This window comes from Rhagoletis zephyria, unplaced genomic scaffold, assembly GCF_001687245.7.
Source record: "Rhagoletis zephyria isolate East Lansing unplaced genomic scaffold, Rhagoletis_zephyria_1.1 Rzeph_scaffold_00435, whole genome shotgun sequence".
NCBI lineage: Eukaryota > Metazoa > Arthropoda > Insecta > Diptera > Tephritidae > Rhagoletis > Rhagoletis zephyria.
The window spans coordinates 149,661-171,451 of record NW_016157519.1 but is presented as its reverse complement, the minus strand read 5'-3'; the positions used below and the strand labels follow the sequence as shown (position 1 = coordinate 171,451).

General features: G+C 34.3%; 1 protein-coding gene across 7 annotated transcripts in view; it reads right to left on the bottom strand.

Moving 5' to 3' along the window:
- Positions 1-21,791, bottom strand: part of exp (expansion) — a 150,590-nt gene that overhangs the window by 53,844 nt on the left and 74,955 nt on the right. For all 7 annotated transcript variants that reach the window (XM_017611653.1, XM_017611654.1, XM_017611655.1 and 4 more), the window contains exon 4: positions 4,585-4,742. In XM_017611653.1, the coding sequence (XP_017467142.1) occupies positions 4,585-4,742 (158 nt within the window). The remainder of the gene's footprint in view (positions 1-4,584; positions 4,743-21,791) is intronic.

The window sequence follows — 21,791 nt, the reverse complement described above, 5'->3', positions numbered from 1 at the left end:
TTTTTTTAAAAAAAAAAAAAAAAAAAAAAAATCAACTGTAAAATAAATCCCTTGTTCGAGGCTAATATTTGTCACTGAGCTGGGCGTGCGCGCGCGTGCGCACTCACTGCTCACACTAGCGCTATCATTGTGTTGTTGTTTANAGTACTCCAATTTACCACAAATAGACTACATGGTCCAACGATTTTTGCAGGGTAGCGTCTGTGGTTTTTTTTTCGCTATTAGCGCTCAGTTGACGGCGCATCAATCAAACAAATTGCTGATGAATTGCTGGCGTTGCATTCATTGGGCTGCCCATCGTGCGGTGATTGTTTAGTCGGTCAGCGCTGCTTATTCACACTTAGCATGTGTTGGTAACTGTGTGCGTTTGTATGCAAGGTGTCGATCAGAGATTACATCTAATGATGGTCATTTAAAAGCAAATACTGGCTGGAGGCGCATAATCAAAAAAACACACACACACACACACAAACACACGTGCGACGATTGAAAATGTTTGAAATTGCATAATTGTATAGCTCCTGAAATCCACTTGATAACATAGAAGTAAAAGCATAGCAACAACAACAACAAAAATAAACGCGATGATGAAACGATTAAATACTGGTAGCCATAAATAATGACAAATAAGGGAAACATCAATCAACAAATTGCAGCTGTCTATTTGCAGTTTAACCTTTAATTAATGTTTCTCTTCAGTTTTCAGTTCCAAAACATTTCTTTATTTTGCCGTTGTTTGGATTTACTAGGTCAAGGGTGACCGTGGACGTTGATGGTTTTAGGTGACTTTTTCGGATTTATAATTTATGTATGTATATGCTTTCATTTTTGTTTGTGTACCAAAATTTTAAGATAAGCTGAATTTTTGCTTTGTTCAGTGGTATTTAGACAATGGTGTGAATAATGTGTTTCCATGTAAAATGTTTAATAATCTCCTAAAAGTCGCATTTTCATAATTTCGGAGGACGTGCCTAGTATGCAAGACAAACCAAAGTGACTAGGCGACCAAAGTTCATATAAAATGACACACATGAAATGGAAAAGACATTTTCTTCTATTAAAATTTCTTAAATTAGTTTGCAGCTCTCAAGAAAAAAATGCTCATATATTGTATTTCTTGAAGAAAATTGAAGCAACAGAAATAATAAAAATTTTTCATGTGATTTTTCTTGAGTTTGTATTTGATGTTATTAGTTTTAGGGGGAATTTGAACCCAAAAACCCACCCCTTGCGTGCGCTAATGTATATGTAATAGGTAATTATTTAGTTTAGTATTTGTACTAGTACATACATATATTTATATGAACACCCTAATTATGCGCGCACGTGTATGCTTGTATGCACACACACATACATACGTATGCTCGTACAAAATTATGTACATATATTTATTTTGCTGTACAAGTCATTTGCATTGACGTCAACTTGAAGCGACTATTATGACTTGTTCAGTTGGTATTAAGAAATCTGATATGAAAACCAGTTCGACAAGAAATTTTTGTTAAAAACGCTATGTATGATTTTAGTAAAATATGTATAGTAATCGACACAATTCAAAGTTAGAAGTATAAGTGTGTTTACTAAAAAGCATAAAAATTTGCATGTGATATGACGTCAGATATACATACATATGAATGTATTCATGTCTCCACAAATGCACTTTAATTATCTTCGTAGTTAAATTTATTGAATAAACGACAGTCGGTGTAAGAGTAAAGAAGAATTTGAATATCTTGCTCGTAAAAATTTTCGGATACTGAGAAAAGGTTAACTTCTTTTAGGAAAACATTTTTTTTTTGATAAGTATGGAGTGCCATGTGTAATATTTTTTGAACTGGAGATAGTGACAATATATTTGTTTATTTGTTTATTTGTATATGTATATTATCCAATATAATCTACAAACATATGTATGTTACTTGTTATAATTAGGCACTCATGAACAGATCATCAGTTCCATAAAAAAAACCATTTACTCATTCTGTGTGCTAATTTTATGTTTAATTCTCAAAAGCTATCATTTATGATTATACAAGTATTGACAATGATCAGTCCAATACTTATGTAAATGCTCGCATGAATATGCTCATTTATTGGTAGTCAATAAAATCTAGTTAAATTAGCATACCAATCAAGTTTTGTTTTCGGGTTAGATAGTAAGGCCGCTATTTTATTAGTTCAGAGGATATTATTAGTAGTGGATTACGTTGTTGTCAAAGTGGTAAAATCTTAACATTTTCTAATATACTTAAGAATAGTTTTGATTAGTTAGGTAAGTTTTTTGCAGCATTTGATTGATACATTTTTTATCTCTTTGAAATCAAAAACGTACTTTCCCTATACTATACTCCACATATCGGCACTATCAATGGAAAAGACATACCTGGTCTGAGCAACCCACTAGCTAAACGGTCACTAATAGGTATGATTTCCAACATAATTTAATCGAGACTAGCGTTGCCAAACTTGTTTTGAAGTAGTTACAGAGCTGACCATTGCCTTGGAAGCAGCTCGATCTTTACTTTAGACACTGAAACTTCTGCCTCTCCAACTATTAACCAGCTTGTGGTCCATGGCCCTGAGTAGTGCTAATACCTCGCCTTGAAATACCGAGTCCTGTTGCCCAAGAGAGAAAAGACGACTGTTTTACTTATTCTCGACATAGACAGCAAATCCTAATACTGCTCCAGTTTTGTAGCCATCAGTAAAGATGCTACAATCTGTAAGTCGGACTAAGTATTGGGGTTAAGCTAGCAATCAGCCTCAGCAGCTTAATATTGTATTATCTCCGCAGGAAAGTAAACTGTACGGTAGTGTAGAGCTCTTCCTCCAGCTTTTACCACCATCTTTCCTGCTACACTCTAATTACCAGCACCTTTTTATTTTAAGCCTAGCGGTGGCTTTAAGAGCTAATTCGCGGATAAATTTGTTAAGTGATGGTGCATGCAGACCAGTCCCACTTGTGGTAGGGAAAGCTACCACAAAGCACATGGCGATCGTATTGGTTGAGAGTCTGCTCCACTGTACCATAGATGCATAGCTGATAATCGGTCTAATCATAGAGGTTTACATCCTCAGGTACAAACTCCACCTTTTTCCAAAGACCTGTTTGTATTGCCAGATCCGTATTGAGGCTTTCGCGGTCTTTTATTCAAAGTCAGACTCCCATAAAAGTACACAGAGGAAGGATCAACTAATAAAAATAAACAAAAGTAAGAAAATATCTCTATGGTTTTTCGATAAGAAGAAAGCCTTCTTATTTTTATCTCGAAATAGAAAAAAAAATAACAAGTCTGCGCTGACCTGTTATCGAGCCCAAGACCTACTGGATGGCATTTTACGACTCTACCTACTCGGCTACTGTAGTCGCCTTTCCGATATTATTATATTTGATAATTCGAATTTAAAATGTATTCAAGAAGACATCACATAAAATTAAGAATAAGTACTTTTCAATGGATTCAGAGTAGGGGGAGCAAGGCCCTCCGTACTTATGATGCTTTTGGTGAAGATTTCAATGCTACCTTCGGTAGTATGTCATCCAGACCTCCAATAGCAAATATTATGCGATCTTCGTTCGCCACCATTCTGGTATTCCGTAAGGCAGCACTATTTCTTGGTTTGATTTTGTGCGCAGCGGTTACGTATCTGGCCCATCTCAGAATTAGTTTCGAGAGGCCGGTTTTAAAGTTTCCTCGAAGCACCCCTCTACTTCTTATTCCGCTAAGTGACCGGATTGTGACTAAGAGATGGACGAGTCGGAGAAGCTTTATCCAAACTGACATAATGAGTAGCCGTTATACAAACTACTGCCTCATCAATGCACTGCATCTTCTGCCTTAAACACGGTCAGTTGAGATTTCTTGAAATTGCCTTAGAGAAGAGTAACTACCACCTTAACCGATTTTAAATTGACTTCAACTGTGGACTAAGAACGAATTCTCATTCGCACCTCTTCAGTTTAACATCAACCACTTCTGGGTATAAGATAGTGTTAGATTAATCACATCTTGCCTAAAAGAAGTATCAAACGTTGGTCTGCTCCTCAATTTCAAAACGTTAAGCCCACAACACGAGAGAATTACAATTAGAAAAGTAGATCTTTCTGTGTATTGCATTTTCTGCTGTCCCAGACAACATATAGTTTGTCGCAGCGTTTCATAATACCAGCTGCCTACCGCAAATGTGAGGAAAACGTAGGGTCACCTGGCAAGTACGCAGAGGCAACAACGAAGACTTTCCATCCACGCTTGTCCCTGAAGTTCAGAGCCTTGCACAAATCTGGTTAAAGCAACGGAAACCTTCATCCTCTCCGTCATATACACAATTTTTGCCGCACAGATACCTATGAAAGCATGCCAGAACTGGCCTTGCTTTCACTGACGCCCCCAGCTTTGTATAGGCCATATAATTCGAGTACTATCTTAGTTGTATAAACACAGAAATGGAATAGGCCAGCTTAGCACAAAATTTTTAGAGTGTCACTAGGCTTAATCAGTAGTTCTTCATTTAATTCTGGCCTTTTCTCAAGTCGTGCAGATTAAATAGAAAAAACTTAAATAAAAAAATGTCTATTGCACTCACCGCATTCCATCAAAACCATCATCGGAACCATTTATTGTGAGCACTGGCGCGCGTGCGTATGCTTTCGCTACACGACGATTGCGTTCGAAGACAATCACTTTGGCCCAAATCTCATCATCGATTTGTGTCCATTTGTCAAGAACTTCTTGTATGTGCTCCTAAAATAAAAAGAAGGGAATGCAAAAATATAGAAATGAAATCAATAACATAAGACCAATTGAATAAAATCATGCAAGTGAAAAGAAAAAAAATAAAAAATAATAACTGACACAGCTAAAGTCATAAAACCAGCCATTAAAAAAAATATTTGGTAACTCAACAGCTTTGCCATATCTATTGCTTTCAATCGTACTAGACAAAATTCGCACTTTCATTTTCAATTGCCTGCTAAGTATGTATAGGTGGCCAACATGCAACAGACGTATGCATAAATAAAAAAAAGATAAAATTTAACACTGCAGCCCGGCTAGTTAGATGCAAAGCAAAGCCGCTCCTTAGACTGGAACACTGAATACACTGTAGAGCTGGCAGCGTTTTATCGCTTTGCGCTTTAGTTGTTTTTCATTATTGTTGTTGCAGTGAACGGCCTTGTGTGCAAGTTTTACTTTTACTAAACGCCAAAGTATAGCATGACAACAACAGCAAAAGCAGCAGCAACAACGAATAAAGTAATGCCGCCTGCAGTTGTCGTTGTTGCAAACGAGATCAAACGTTTTTGCATGCCAAAATGCGCCAACTTGCACTATTTTGCTGATTTATTTTCAATTTTATTTTGATTGTACGAATGTATGTATGTGTATAGTCGTACTTTGCGTGTTTTTATTTTTTGTTGTTCCATTTGCTTGCGTTGTCGTTATTGCCAACTGATAATCGTCTAACAGCCCATTCGTTTGGCTGCGCTACGGACAGCGCCTACAGCTGTTCAACGTTTGCAACACTATTTGCTGGTTGTGGGGATTTTTGCTGTTGTTGTCTTGCTACACAATTCACTTTGCGTATCTGGAAAATTTTCTATTTTATTTTCGCAATGATTGCAGCAACAGCAGCAGCAACAGCAGGGGCAGCAGCCGTCAACGGCATTAGTTTCAACAAGATATTAAGTGGTGAAAAATGATGAAAAACAAATCTATGAATAGGTGAAAAAAACTACCATTTCAGCTTCAAGTGTTTGCGCTTGCGTCATGCTCAGCTGCATTGATTTTTTATCATTTTCACATTGGTTTTTTTTTTTTTCAAAATACTGTTTCCTTTAGTTAAACCTTATTTTGTTTTATTTGATATTAGTTTTTAGTTTTCGCCAGAAAATTTTCGCCCGCGCTAATGGTGTAATATATTTCAAATAATATTTACCGTTCAACAAAAACACAACCAATTTCTAGACCATATTTGCTGTTCAGTGATTTTCCTTGAGCGCCTCAGTGTAAAATGAAATACTTAAGCTACGAACTTCAGTAGCCCTTTTGAGCTCATGTATTAAAATTTAGGCTCTAGAAAGCATCACATTATCTTAAAAAAAGGCACTAGATATATCCTCTGTTCTTGTGGACTAAAGTTACTTACAAAGTTTGATGCCGCTAGTGGCTAATGCAGTTCCCCACTATGATTAGAGAGAGTGAGGTCAGCTTAAGGCGTAAGAAGCGAAGCTATAGAGAAGTTATACATACTTTAAATAAAATCCTTTCTTCGAAATATCGTCGACTGTTAATTTTAAACCGTATGATTCATAATCGGAGGGAAATTTAATTTCAAGCTAAATATTAGCTTCTGACCTCTTGAGGTCGGTTAAAACTAGTCCATGGATGTTCGCCCAATATTTAAGCAGTATTTCAGATCACATTTGTATGTATGCATGTAAATATGTATGTATATATAAAAGCATCATCAGCCAAAGAATTCACAGCTACAAATAATTGGCCATCCCCCTTGGCACTGCAAGTGGTAAGCAAAAAAGAATTTGGCTTTGTTTGATGACAAAAAAAAAACTTTGCAAAATCTGCAAGCTGATTCATAAAAAATAACAGTAAAAATTATTTGCTGCTCCCATAAATAAACTTTTAACTTAGTACCTATGCAACGAAAACGAAGCAGAAAAAATTAACAACATTTTATATTTGGCACACCACCCATGAATAGAATTTGATTTATGTTGCAGATGACTTGTCTCTCTAACATTTTTGCACTTTTTGCTCACCCCTGACCATCTGTCCTTAGTTCTAGTTTGGTACGAAGCGCCAAATTAAGCATATCTAAACAAGAAGATTATTTTTGGGTGCAGCTGGTGCACGCTTTTCGCAAGCGCACCTAGAAAACTGTGGGTAATAAAAGCGGCACATTTTTGGGGAAAAATATTTGCAATAATCTGCATTTTTTTATTTGNAAACAAGAAGATTATTTTTGGGTGCAGCTGGTGCACGCTTTTCGCAAGCGCACCTAGAAAACTGTGGGTAATAAAAGCGGCACATTTTTGGGGAAAAATATTTGCAATAATCTGCATTTTTTTTTTTTTTTTTTTTTTTTTTTTGGTGCCGAGAAAATACATTTCTGTATTAAGAATACAAAAATATGAAAAAAAATGTCGCTAACGTCTTTTTGAGTCGCCGACGCTTAGGACCATCTACGCAGAAAAAACTTGTATCATACTTATTGCTCGGACCAGAGCTATGAACTGAAAGTTGTTCGAGTTACCTTATCACATGGTGCCTCATGCCTTTGTAGTTTGGTGGCCGTAGGCAACATAAAAACTACCATACGTTTTAATAAACTCCAAAGGATGGCCTTGCTTGCGATCAAAGAATCAATGCGAACTTGCCTAACATAGGGTATGGTGGACGCCTGCGATAATTTACGTTTTGAAAAAATGCAAAGGGTCCTTGTAATAATATGTATGTTGAAATATACCTGGTCTGGAAGGAGATTCCAGGTCTTAACGCCAGTACGAGAAGTCTGGAATTGAGCCACGGAATTGAAATTGGTAAAAAAACGGGTCAAAATGAACGCGGATATCTTTCATATTTTATAATATGTCAAGACAGCTAAACAGCCTTTCAGGTCCTCTCAAATACATAGAGCACATCCAAAATTTTCAACAAATATTTTGCCACTGTCCATCTTTTGCCAGCGAAACCGCGCTAGCACGCATTGAGTATTTGGGCACTTCGGTATTGAGAGCAACGAATTGGGCGAGGAGCTGGTGAGAGAAGGACACGCACTCTTCTTAGCGGGAGCGGAACTACATATGTATTTTGTGGTTTCAGATATTCTCTTGGGACTTTCGAGTTTTCGGTGGATTAAGTTAGAAGGCCTTATTGCGATATTAGTAGGCTCCAACCAGCCCTGGCTATCCGGTTTTTTTTTTGTACGAACTTTTAAATAGAGCAGACATCAGATGACCACCTGCCGTATTTTAAGAGATGTGTTCTTCCACTTAATAACAGGTCCAAGGAACATACATAAAAAAGTAGATTTCCAAAGCAGCTGCCACTGTCAATAGCAAACTGGAAAGTGTAGCTCTGCCTTGAAATTGCTTAGGCGTAAAACTTTAGCTTCTACCAGTCGTGTGAAAATACCGATTTAGTTTTTATATGTACCGAACTGATTTGTCTGTAGAAACCTCAATTTTGAGGGAGAGTCATCTGCAGTGCACGGACTTTACCACTTTATTGGTAGATCTACCAACTTTTTAGCTGTTTTTTATTTTCTACCATTTCTACCAACAAAGGCTAAAAATCTATCAATATTTTCCCGAAAGAAAGCAAAGAGATTTAAATGAACACCGTGTATACATATTTTATCATGGAACATACCTAAAATAAACATGAGGAGTTAACTTTGACCATAACCAACTGTTTATGGAAATATTTTTCGTTTGCAATACGTTTTTTGTGTGAGACTGCCAAAGGAATGGTGTGCAAACTTAAATCATTTCAAAACTAATTTTAATCAAAAAATTTTGAAGTGCAGAGTAATAGTTTGTTTTATTGTAAAACAGGGCCAGAATCAAGACATCCGTGATCGAATCATATTCGAATCGGAATTTTCTTTACAGCTTTTGGTAGCGAATTCGCTTTTTCAGTTCAAAATGTATTAGAGAGAAAACAACTGTCATTTTGTTTCATTCGATCACGGATGCCATGATTTGGGCCCACTTTTATGTACTACATATTTATACCTTTCTTGTTGAATATTTTATTATTTTATCAAAAATACAATTATTTCCAAGGCGAATTCATATAATAAGGTGACAACAAAAGTTCAAAAACAAAAATTCCACTAACAAATTTTACCCATAATGACAATAAGAATTACAACAAATACATCATTTTGACATTAAAAATCCCCAAGGCGAAAATTCAGCTGCTTTGGTAACACCATCTTACCTGAATTAGCTTTCATTTATCCTAAATGAGTAAAAACTATATAATAATTTTTCTTTTAAAAAAGGCTACCAACTTCTACCAATTTTTGTATGCAAAATCTACCAATATTAATTTTTTCGAAGTCCGTACACTGGTCATATGTGTACATGGCCAAAAAAATGTATATAGTATTTAAATTTTGCAATCATACGAACTCATTACAATTATAAATTTGTCTAGCTAAGTTCTTTTAGCTTTTATTAAACAAAACTTGACTGAAATTTTTAATAATAGTTTATATTTAACAATTTAATTTTATTGAGCTCGAGGCTGTTCTTAATAAAAAATTTTTGTCGAAAAACAATAATAACACTGTGAGACAAATGGTAGGGGTCAGTGATCGAGAAGGGTTCAAACTACCGGGGAAAGTTATATCGGTAAAAAAGAAGTTATACGTGTCCCGGCGTTTCGCTGGGTCACGTCTAGGAATCGAGATATATCGATTTGAAGTTAGTAACTATCATATAGGGGAAACTGTCACCTTTGGTGGTTTTTTTTTTTGACATAACTCGAGAACCACTAGTCCGATTTTGCTCAAACAAATTTAAAAAAATTAAAAATTACAATTCCTTTAATCTGTTCATATAACGTTTTTCTATATAATCAACAGTTTTGCCGGTAAAAATAAATGTATGAAGAAAAAAAATATTTTTTGCGTAAAATATTAGATTTTTTTATTTTTTAAATTCATAAAAAATCCAAAACGGAAAAAAGGCAAGTCGTATTACTTTCACGCAAAGTCACATAACCTTTAAGCAAAATGAGACATAGATCATGAAAATCGATGGACGCGTTTCGCTTTTATTCACAATTAAGTGAAGGTATCTCACCAAAGGTGACAATTTCCCCTATATGATAGTTACTAACTTCAAATCGATATATCTCGATTCCTAGACGGGACCCAGCGAAACGCCGGGCCACGTATAACTTGTTTTTGACCGATATAACATTTCCCGTTGGTTTCATCCCATCCCGATTTTGTCTGTCGCATAGTGTAATTTATATACATATGGTAGAAAATATCGCTGCCACATGTCCTCATTCTTCTTCTTTAACGAGTTCACTGGGATCCCAGTAAATTAGTTTTTTTTTCTTATCATGCTAATCTCAGATATTTTGATTATTCCAGGATAAAAAACACGAAAAAATGTATTGTCGCATATAGGCGTCACGGGAGAATGTAAAAGGTGTAAAAGGTTCGGCAAAAAAAAAAAAAACAATTATCGAAGTAATCTTGCAAAAATACTTGAAACTCAGGGGTATAGGGTGAACATTTGTTTGCTTGTAAGGTGGTACGTTCTAATGTACATACCTATTTTCGTGTATGTAACATACGAATGGAGGAAGCCACCTTCGTATCCAACAATAATTGGCCAAAGCGGTTTGATACCTATTTGACAATTTGACCTTTTTTCGTTCGCTATTCCTAGCCTAGTTACTAACTACTCTGCGTCTCAGGATGCTTAAGTTGAAGGAATATAACTTTGTTTTACGAACTTAGCAACATTTGTTGTTTAGTGGTAAGAAATGCAAAGTAATCAACTGACAAAACCTGTTAACCTTTTGAGAAAATTTTTTTCAGTAATATACATTAGGGAGCATCACGCTCCATACAAAAAAAAAAAGAACAGTTCGATACTGTTTTCCCATCAAAATTAAACAAATTATTATATTTGAAGACTTCCTGCAAAAAAAAAATGCTTTCAAAAACGTCATTATTTTGAGACGTTGATAAAATTTTTCAACATTTGTATGCAGACTTCTTAAGCTTTAACTCTTCTGACCCATCTGAAGTGTCTTTTCAAAAAAAAAACGTACTTATAAAAAAAACGAATTTTTTTGCAGGTATTTTCAAATCAGACAAGCTCGCATAAATCTTGGAATATCATTATTATAAAATCCGGTGTTGAAATCCAGCAACTTTTTTGGTGAGACAGTCTAATATACATATTTGGGCTTTTATTAAGACACATAAACTTGTTATTTTACATATTACAATTTTTTACTTAATTTTTCTTATAAACCATTAGAAAAAAATGTTGAGCGCACCGCAACCGAACAAGTGTTGTTGCTCGCTTTAGCACTACTCACCAAAAACAACATACCCATCAGTAGAGCATAAATAATAAAAATATAAAAAAAATAAAATACAATAATCATGTCATCTACAACAAAATATTTGTGTTAGTTGTGTTTTCCTCTTCTTCTTTTCTTCTTCATCTTATGTAGCTTAGCTATTTGTAAGCGAAACTTGAAATCGAAAACAAAACCACTTTTGATTTTTATGAACTGAAGAAGAACCATCAAAGCGCTGAGTTTGCTAGGCAAGTGTAGCTAAGCTAAGCTAAACCAAGCTAAGACGCGGCGCGCTGATTGTCAGCTATGCTGCGCTGCGAGCTGCAGCCGCCTTCCAACAGCCTTCTATGGAAATATGCCGTTTTTCTTGTTATGGCCGCTTTTTTTTCTCTCAAATGCTTCTTGTTTTCGTTTGGGTTTTTTCTTACGCTTTTTTTATTGTTGTTGTGATTCTGTTTGCCATTTGTTGTTCTTATTATTTTTGTTTGCTGTTCATTGTAAAAGCAGCAGCAGGTTTCTGCCTGTTTTCATTTTCGTTTGGCATTTTTTCTTTTTGTAATTTTTTTCCCCTCAAAACATTTGCCGCGCGTTGAAAGCAACAGTAAAACTTGTACTATAAAAATATAAGCGTTTTTTTGCGTGCGCATGCGCGTTTGTGTTGCTCGTATGCATACTTCTTGTATATCGCTGGTTTTTAGTAGTCACTTTTAGTTGTTGTTGTTGCTGTGACTTCTTGCTGTTTTGTTGTTGTTTGATGTAGCGTTTTAGTGCCTTCAGCACTTTGGGCCCGCTTAGTGCCCGTATTAAAAATTTCGATTTCGTTTTTCATTCTTTTTTTATCTGCTTGAACGCCTGAACCTGCTGACCTTCTTTTCCAGCGCTGCTTCTTCTTCTTTTTTTGCGTTTAAATATTTTTTCGGTTTGTAATTTTTTACCGCTTTCTTGCCCTCTCGAGCGTCTTAGCCGCACTTCCGTTGCCCTCAACAATGGCAAGTATGTATGTGTGTATGTTCTTTTTTAATGTAGTAACTACATATATGTATGTATGTATACTCGTACATACTCATTTGCTATTAAAACTTTTAGTATCTACGAATTTACATTAGTTTTTCATTGTGGCCATTAGTTCTTCAACTGCGTGTTGGTTTCTAATGTTTAGAAATTCATTTGGCGCTCGTTGAGCGGTTCCATCAATGACATTTACCAGATATGTATTATTGTATGTATGTATATGTGTTGCATTGATGTTGTCTTTAACGCCATTGTGGTTCTTCATTTTTACTTTTATGCAAATTTTAGTTTTCATTTGCTGAAAACTTTATATCCAAGTACTATACTTACCATGGCTCGGCACTTATTGCGCTTAGTAGGGGTTTCTGTATGCAGCTCTTCGTTTCTTGTTTTTTTTTTTTTAAATATTGGATGGGGTTTTTGTAATGAGCTTCTAAGTAACATTCCAATTCGAATTAAAATTATTTACAACTACTTTTATTACCTTTTAGTACTTTTTAAACAATGTCGCTTGGATAATATCCTCATTAAAAGTTGGAAAATGGCGAGTGCTTACGCTAAGAAAATGTGATTGCTTTCAATATTGATGTTGATACACCGAAGTCTAAAAGGTACTTCGCGAAACGATTGATCCAGAGACTGCAAATAGAAGTTAGCTTTAGGGTTTGAAATAAAAAATAAGAAAATGAAAGAATTGTCGTTCTATTTGCTCGAAGACAGCAATAGAATCCTTCTTCATATTTACACATATTTTTCAAAGAAAAAAATAACATCTCAATCGCAAATATCTAGAAAACTAAACCAAATTGAGTAATATAATGTGTACATTATTATTCTAAGGAAAAAATCCTAAAGAAAACAGCTGTCCTTATTGGCTAGCGTAATAAATGAAAAACATTGTAGCTTTTCGGGACATTTTAAAACCTTTAACGATTTATTCTCAATCCTTCGCCTTTTACTTTCTAAATTTTTTCGGGACTCTTCGAAACTCTGCCTGTTATCTACATGTAGTTATATAAAGCGAAGGCATTTTTTGTCCAGGTACATTTAGACGTTTTTTAGCGGTACAGAGTGATGTGAAATTTGGTGAAATGGAAAACCGACATCATGCGATACTTCTTTTGAGTCAGAAACGGCTGGACGGATTTAGATGAAATATTTGGAATATTTATATAAGGGTTTTGAATAGGGGTGCCACCTCTTTAAAACCTTCAGTTAAATTTTGGCATTTTAACGTCATGCGGGTTCACTGGTGTTTTGTATATTACCTGCAAGCAACTGCATTCCTTGGTAATCATATGAAAGCTGCAGCCAATTGGCTGGCAAACAGCCGAATAAAGGTTAACGAGCGTAAGCAAGTCATATTTAACTTGAACAAGGGCTACTGTCCAACCGTGACTTTGACCAACGTACAACTATCACAAAGCAAAGCTGTCACTTACCTAGGGGTCTACCTGGACAGGTGACGTAGCAGACGAAAGCACAATAAGACAAAAAAAAAACTAATCTTATTTGTCAATGTTATTGTGGCTTGTTGAGATTTTATTTTTAATAATGCTGAAGTCTAGAAAAAAGAAGTCTGATGAGGAGATGTGGTGATCTCCGAAATAGTGCTATAACTTCTACCGCTTAGACTTTGTTGCTTTTTCAATTTTTCCTAATAAACAATCGTGGTACAAAGCTCAATAAAAATATTAAAAATAAAACTAATCTTATGTTGAAGGCCAATAAAGTGTATAAAGTGATAACTTATATAGAACACAGTTCTAGATCCGAACTGGACCTTTTTATGTCAGAATTTCAACCACTACTTGAGAATCCAAGAATAACGAACTGACATAGAGCTTCGGAAGGCGAAATATGCATCGAAGCTTTTAGCGCACCCAAATCAATTAGCAAGATTTCTATTGCATGTGAACAGCAACTCAAGATTACTTAGGAATGCCAGCCCAGTTGTAATATTTTTTAGAGCCCCTTAGGAAAATACTTACCACAACTATGGAATTTAAGATAAGTGAATTTGCAAACTTATTGTTCGAATTTTAAGTAGGACAGATTTAATAAAGGAAAGTAAAGTAAAAAAAAATCTGAGACTTTGCGGGATTTTTTGTGGATTTGACGGAGTTTTTGAAACTATTTTTTTTTTGAAATTTAGGAATTTTGTTAAAAGAGATAAAACCGCGACTTAATCCCTACATTTGCTACTAGACGTGCTTATGGCTATAATATCTGCCAGAAACAACATTGTTTTTCTTTTTGGTCAGAATGATTTTATAAACATCGTGAAATCCAATAACTGAACCGGGTAAACATCCAGAGAATCCAGTAATAATAAAAGCTTCAGATCAGCAGAGAAAATGCCTGCGCTTTTAATACTATTTGGTTTTGAGTCATAATAACAATAAAACTACTCCGAATCGTTCAGTAATATAAAAATTGTTCATAAGTTGAGGGAAAAGTGGGTCGATATTTTTTATAATTATAGAGTTAGTTATGAGGTTACCTTTTCTGCGTTCAAATTGGCCACTAAAGGAGAACAAAATGTGTCAGTGTCAAAGCAGATATCCACAATCCCAGTTCCCATATCCACCTGCCATTTTGTGTAGCCTTTTATTTTTGATGAAAAGATCTATGCTTAGCATGTAACATATCACATTCGAGGCCACTTTTCGAAATTATGCGCGATAACTCAACCATCCTGTCTAAAACTGTGTCAATGTCACGAAACTAGCTAAGCGTATGTGTAGTTTCCGAAAAGGGTGTTGTTTGTAATGGCATCGTTCTATGAGTTATTACGACGTGACCAAATTAAGGGCCATTTGTGCTGGCTGTAGCATCAGCAGCCGCTCTTATCTAGCGTGGGCTCTGCTCCAACGTTTAAAAATGCCTAGCGCGAATCGTCAACTTTAGAAAGAGGGACTAAGATGAATTAATAACTACCACTTTGATCGTACCGCTTAAAAAAAATAAACTTGTAAGTATGCATATTTATATCAAATACTACTTTAATACCACTCTCCTCTCCCTGTATACTGCTGGCTTCACATGCAGTCGATGTGGCACATTCTCGGCAGTTGAAAGGTTGACAAAAGCATTTGACCAAAAATCACATTTAAAGTTGAAATGTAATAAATATTATTCTTTATGTAGAAGTCATATCTCATGTATTTTATTATATGTAGATGCAAGTCATCGAATACAAATCACTTCATTTTCGAACTCGGTTGACAATTTGTTAACTCTGAACATGCTAACATGCTATATATATGTACATGTTTTGCAATTTTTCAAAAAAAGAAAACATAGACATCTCTCCTTTTACAAATGCAGTCGCACTCACTCACTTTTTAACCTACATACGTACGTACATTTGTGTACACACTAAATTTAGTATTAGTAGATGCATAACTGTAAAGACTAGGTAATGTTTCTGCATCATTAATATCGTACAAATAAGTATCCGCTACCACAACGAGTTTCACAAACATGTTCCTATTTGGATTAAGTAAAACAAAGTGGGTGCAGCGGCGGTGGTGGAGGTAGCGGGCGTTGGCATGAAATGAGCGGACAACGGAGAATGTCACCTAGCAGAAGCGTGATGCTGTGCAAACGTGTTTATATGCATATCTGAATCGACTTTTCACATTTCTTTTGTTGTCTTTACATACATACATACATATGTATGCATCTGAGTTGGTGAAATAATCAGCTTATGGTGCATTAAAGAGACACGATTAAAAAAGGCAATACAAGTAAGAACTGGCTAAAAATATAATAAAAGGGAGAGTTTGGTAGAGATTATGTAAATGGCGAGCAGACTAATTAATTTGATTGGCTTTGTGTTTCGAAGTGCTTAAGAATGTACATATATGTACATATGCAAATATGTCCGTAGATATAAGATTGTAAGCAAGCGTAAGGTTTTTGCAAAGAAAAATGAATGCGAATTAAATATTGATTTTTATTCCTAACTACGCAAGGTTTTTGATATGAATATGTAGATAGATATGTAAGATATTCTTCAAACAATGATTTAAATAGAAGTTCATCATCACAACATAATGTAGAAAGGCGACAATAGCTGTCTTCCAATTCAGGATATTTGCAATGATATTAAAATCAAATATTTTATAAATAAGACAAAACTTATTTAATAAATTACAGCATTGCATAATCATATGACGGCAGGAATCAGCATTAGAGTGGAAAGCGTTGCTTTGAAAAATAATGACTTCAAAAGAAGACCTCTTCATGAACTACTTAAAAGCAGTTGATCGGAAGAAAATTATTCAAAACTGTCTATATGTGTTTTATACTACGCCATGGTGAGAATATGATGCATTTTGCAAAGAAATTCCGTCGTACCTAGTCAAATTTTGTTTGTAAACTAAAAGGTTTTCATTGTACCGAAAAATCAATGCATTAAAGAGCAATTAAATATGTTGACGAACTACATAAATATGTAACACTTCCGTAAAATGTGTCGCACTGATTCCAGTCAATAAAATACCTGGAATGTCACATTCTTCGCAATCATATTTCAATTGCTGAGTGGAAGAACGACCTATCTCGGCAGCCAGCTCGAAAACGCTATATCTCAAAAAACTTTTCCAGAGTGCCCTATTTCAGAACTCGCTTAAAAAACGCCCTATATCAGCACATTTTCAATACATTTTGTAGTGAGATAGGGCGCCTTCAACCAAATTCTGAGAAAGGGTGTTTTTCAATAAAATTTTGAAATAGGGCGCTCTTGAAAAGTTTTTTGAAATAGAGCGTTTTCGAAATGCCCCTGGTTATGTAATGTGCTAGACTTTTATAAAAAAAAAATATAACCTTTAAACAGGCAGAAGAAAAATAGCCAAAACCGATCAAAATATCACTTAACTTAATCAGCTGACCGCGAGGGTATATTGAGGAAAATCTGGCCACCAATTAAAAAAATAATCACACCTTTATGGACAGGGCAGTTCTGACTAAAAAAGTAAAAATTCTTTCGGAAGACAGGTGACAGACATAACAGTGCGAAAGACTTTTATTATTCTATTACAAAAGTCTTAGAAAAAAAGCTCCCTCACTCACTATTAGTGGTTAAAAGCTGTTTTGAGAGAAAGCACTTGTATACGTACCGTTTAGCTCGCGTCTCTCCAACAGTCGTAATGGCCGAGAGCAAAGCACTGGGGTGCATTTTGGTTTTTATTTTTTTAAACTAAAAATATATACTATATTTACATTTAATTAAATTTTTAGGGTCTTAATTTTTTTTTCTGAATTTTTTTTAATTCCATTCAAATTTTAAGTACTATTTTCTTCTTTCTAACCGACTCCAAAAAAAGTAGAAGGTTATCAATTCGTCGGAATATTATTTTAATTTTTTATTTTTTTATTTTTTTTATGTATGTTAGCGCATACTACGTTAACGTTTTTTTCTAAAAAACGGTGGCACCTTAAAGGTGGTACTATACTAATTTGGTTTACATCCGATCATCTTAAATTTTTATATGAGAATTGAAGTCGGTTTTGGTTTTTGCTTAAAATTACTTGTTTGGCTTAATTACTCCTTTTTATAATTAAACTGTCTTCAAATTTTTAGATTTTATTGTTTTGCAGAAGAAAGTATATATATTTTAATTTAATTTATTTTTTAATTAAAGATTATTTATTTTTTCAATTAAGTATACTTTTGGGTTTTAGATTTTATTGGTTTAAAAAGAAAACCAATTGTGTTTTTATTTCATTTAATTTTTAGCATCTTACTTAAGTTTTATTTGCTGAATTTTTTATTTATCTTGAATTTAATTTTCTTTTAATTTTTAGGTTTTGTTTTGATTTAAAAATTAAAATATTTTCCTTTAATTCCATTTAATTTTTTAGTCCGGTTTTGTTCTTTATGTATTATTTATTTTTTCTAACTTTATTTTATTTTAATTTTAGATTTTATTGTTTTAAAAAGAAAAATATATTTTGTTTAAGTTCATTTTGCTTTTAAATTATGTATATTTTTTTCTTTATTTTCATTTTAATCATTTTTAAATTTTTCAATTAAATTTTCTTTCTTGTGTAAGTTTTTATTGTTTTAAGAAGATAAATATATTTATTTCTGTTATTTAAAAAATTTAATTAATTTTAATGTATCTACCCTATGCTCCATGTTATTATGTATTGCAATTTCGGCGCCACCTACCAGATACATCTATAGCTTATACCCATCCAGGTGTTGAGGTAAAGCAAGCATTTAATCTAAATTACCGTTGCAATTTAGACTGAACGATTTTTCCCTTCGAAGAGTTACACAATTTTTATATTACAAATATTAAAATACTAGAAGAATACATTAATGCGATTTTTAAAGCTTACAGCGGGTTTCACAATCAATTTAAATGGAAAATGATTTTTTTATTTTCTGTCAATTTCCATATAAAATTCAAAAAATTAAAATAAAATAACCAGTTCAAGCAATATTGATTGAAATTATATATGTAGCTCGTAATAAAAATTTCCGATTATAACGGTTAAGCAATGACAATAAAATGCATAAAAAATAAAAACGCTAATTTTTAAAATCATTATTCTACGGATCGTGTTGTTGCTACTGACACAAGCTTCGAATTTACCTATTGCATCAGCACTTAAAAGTTTCAAATTAAATTGACGAATTTTGAGCTTCCATTAACGATGAGCTGCGGTCATTAATATCTAATCAAAAGCAATTAATTACAAATATTTATTACAAATGTGTGTTGGTTTATCTACTCTTAAGTATTTTTGCGCGAATGGAACTCTTCTGTATATATCAATGTATATATGTAAGTGTATGTGAAAACGCTTAAAGCGCTGTAATTGACACCATTTACGAGGTGAACGTACAGGTGTGTGATTGTTTACAATCGCGGTATATTTGTTATATGTACGTTGGTATGTACGAGTATGCGGCCGCCTGCATAAATTAATTGAAGATTGCATGAAATTTTGTCTGTACGCTGCTGCCACACCAGTTGTCAGTCGTACAGCAGCCTGAAGTCTGTATTCGATGTGTGGTAAATTGTGATACGAACATACTTTTTTATGCATCGTAGGCAGACCTGCCAACTTGGCTCAGACCGTGCCGTGTTTGGCTATATTTTACTTCAAATGGCGCTTAATTTTTTTTTAATTTTGCTTGGCTTTTTTGAAAAATAGTTATATTTCAATATATTTTTGTGAAATCCTTCGTGTGTACTGCTTTTCAGAAATGCGGTTCTTATTTTATTGCAAAATAGGGAGGAAATTCAGACTCTCCTTTCTATTAAAAGCAATTAAACCTTATTTGGCACTTTTATTTTTCTATTTGGCACTCTTTTATCCTTAATATAGCATCTCATAACTAGGGACTTTTGGCAGCCCTGATAATGGGTGGTCACATATATGTATGTATGTATGTATGTATATGTGGCACGTGCAACGCATAAAATCTCAAATGTTGTTGCACTCAAATGCCAGTTTTTCTCACAATTTGTACGTAATTATTTATTATTGTTTACTGCCACTCGTGGTACATTGTACATTCATATGTATATGTACATATATGTATATGAAAGTGCGCGTAAATGTTGAAATGTAAAGTGCAACAGCCGCTTAGAAATTTAATGTGACGTATGCGAAGCAACTAGCGAAATATTTAGTTGGTTGAGGCAGCGGTTGGCTGGGGCAGCAACGGGTGTGACAATTGTCATTTTTATCATGGCGCAGATATTTTATGGTTCATTGGTTTTAAAACAGTATTGTTTATATATAGTTTTTTAGATATTTTATAGTGCAAACGTGAAAGTGAAATTGAAAGTTCAGGCAGCAGTGAGAAGCAAAGAAACTAAAATGGTCAATGGCACATACATATGTGACAGTGACATTTCTACTTAAGATCTCTTATATATAAATATGAAAACATGCATAGTTAATGAAAAATATACCAAAAATTACCAATTCGCGGAAGACTTACAAACAGCCAACAACATACCTACCTTTGTCTAAGACTTAATATTTTATTTGTAAGCATAGGGTCGCGTCGTCACGATTTTTCTTAGCAATATTATTTAGCTGCCACAAGCAGTGCCACAAAATTAAGCAAAAATTACCAAAATGACAGCAGATGTGCGAGGTGCCACGCATCGCTGCAGCAGCTTAGATGAATTATTTCAATGAATTTTCGATTGATTGCTATTTTGTGTGCCTCAAAAATGATATTTGCTATTTGACTGTGCGGCAAGTGATTTGACATTTCATTGGTATTTATGGGAGTGGCACTACAAAATAAAGAAGGGGTGGCAAGTAGGACATTCTGAGCGGCAATAAAGTTTGGCTAAAAAAGATCTGGTATGCGAAGCAAATTTTTTTAATAGTGGAGAAGAGATATAAAATTTATAACCGATGCAACGTCTCTGCATATAAATGAATACAGAAAAAATATTTGTTCGCCTCTAAAAAATAATTGTCTGCTGTTGCGTTTATTCCCCAGAGTAGCCTTGTTGCTTGGTTGCCCAAAACCGCAACTAATATAGCAAATAGCGACACCACAACAGTTGTGCTATTTTATTTAGAAATATGTACATATACATATAAGTACATACATAAGGGTGCATCATCAATAAAAGTTGTGCGATTTCCATCTGTGTTATATAATTTATTATATTTTAAGGATTCCGCCAAAATATTAAGATTTACGGAAGCTAGAGCGATTTGAAAATACCTCCAAAAATCTCATTATTTTGATTCCATATATAATTTTTTTTAATACACTTTAATGCAGACCTTTTAAGCTTCAACTCATCAATCTTCTGAGTTAATTTAAAAAAAAAAAAAATATTTAAAACTCATTTCATTTATAAAAGACTCGATTTTCCGCGGTATTGTCAAAGATTTCGAACTCACGTAAACCTACAAATATTTCCGGAATATTTTGGCGGAAATATTAAACTATAATAAGTTTTATATTTCCATTGGAAAAACAGTACCAATTCTTTTTTGTATGTAGTGTGATGCACCCTAATATACATACGTATCTACAAACCCACATTTATGCACAGCCAACCTCCTTCCCAGTTTTGGCAAATGTTGCAACTTTCGCTTGATGCCGCTTGCAACACTTTTGCTCTCACAAAAGCGTAAATGTGACAAGAAAACGAGAAGCAGTAGCACCAAAAGCTTTGCTTTGACAACTACACTGCGAACTTACAATGCCATACAAAGTAGCAGCAAAAAAGAGTAGAAGTGATAAAACAACAACAATAAACTAAAAGCGCAACTGCAAAGATTATAGCCATTTACGCTATATTAGTTTCTAATTCCACGCGTTAAATCAGCTGTTGGCGTCACTAAGCGAATGCCTTCACTTGTTTTCCAATGCTTTTCCTTGTTGTTGTTACAGCTGTTACTTGCTTCCGCGTTTTTCACAACGTTTTGCGAAAATACGTATGGGTATATGTATTTAAATACTACTACATATTCACATTCGCAACTCCGCAGCCAATTGGTCTGGTAAATCGTTGACAAAATGCGTTGCGCAAATGCTGACTTCTGTTAGCCATCTGATACGCTAGTGATGCCATGCTGTATATTCGTGATGCACAGTTAAATGTGTAAAGACACTATGTGGAAATTTTTTTTGCGTTAAAGACCAAGCTTTAGGGGGGAAATATGAAAATAGGAATTTTTTTAGTTATCATTAGGTGGGGT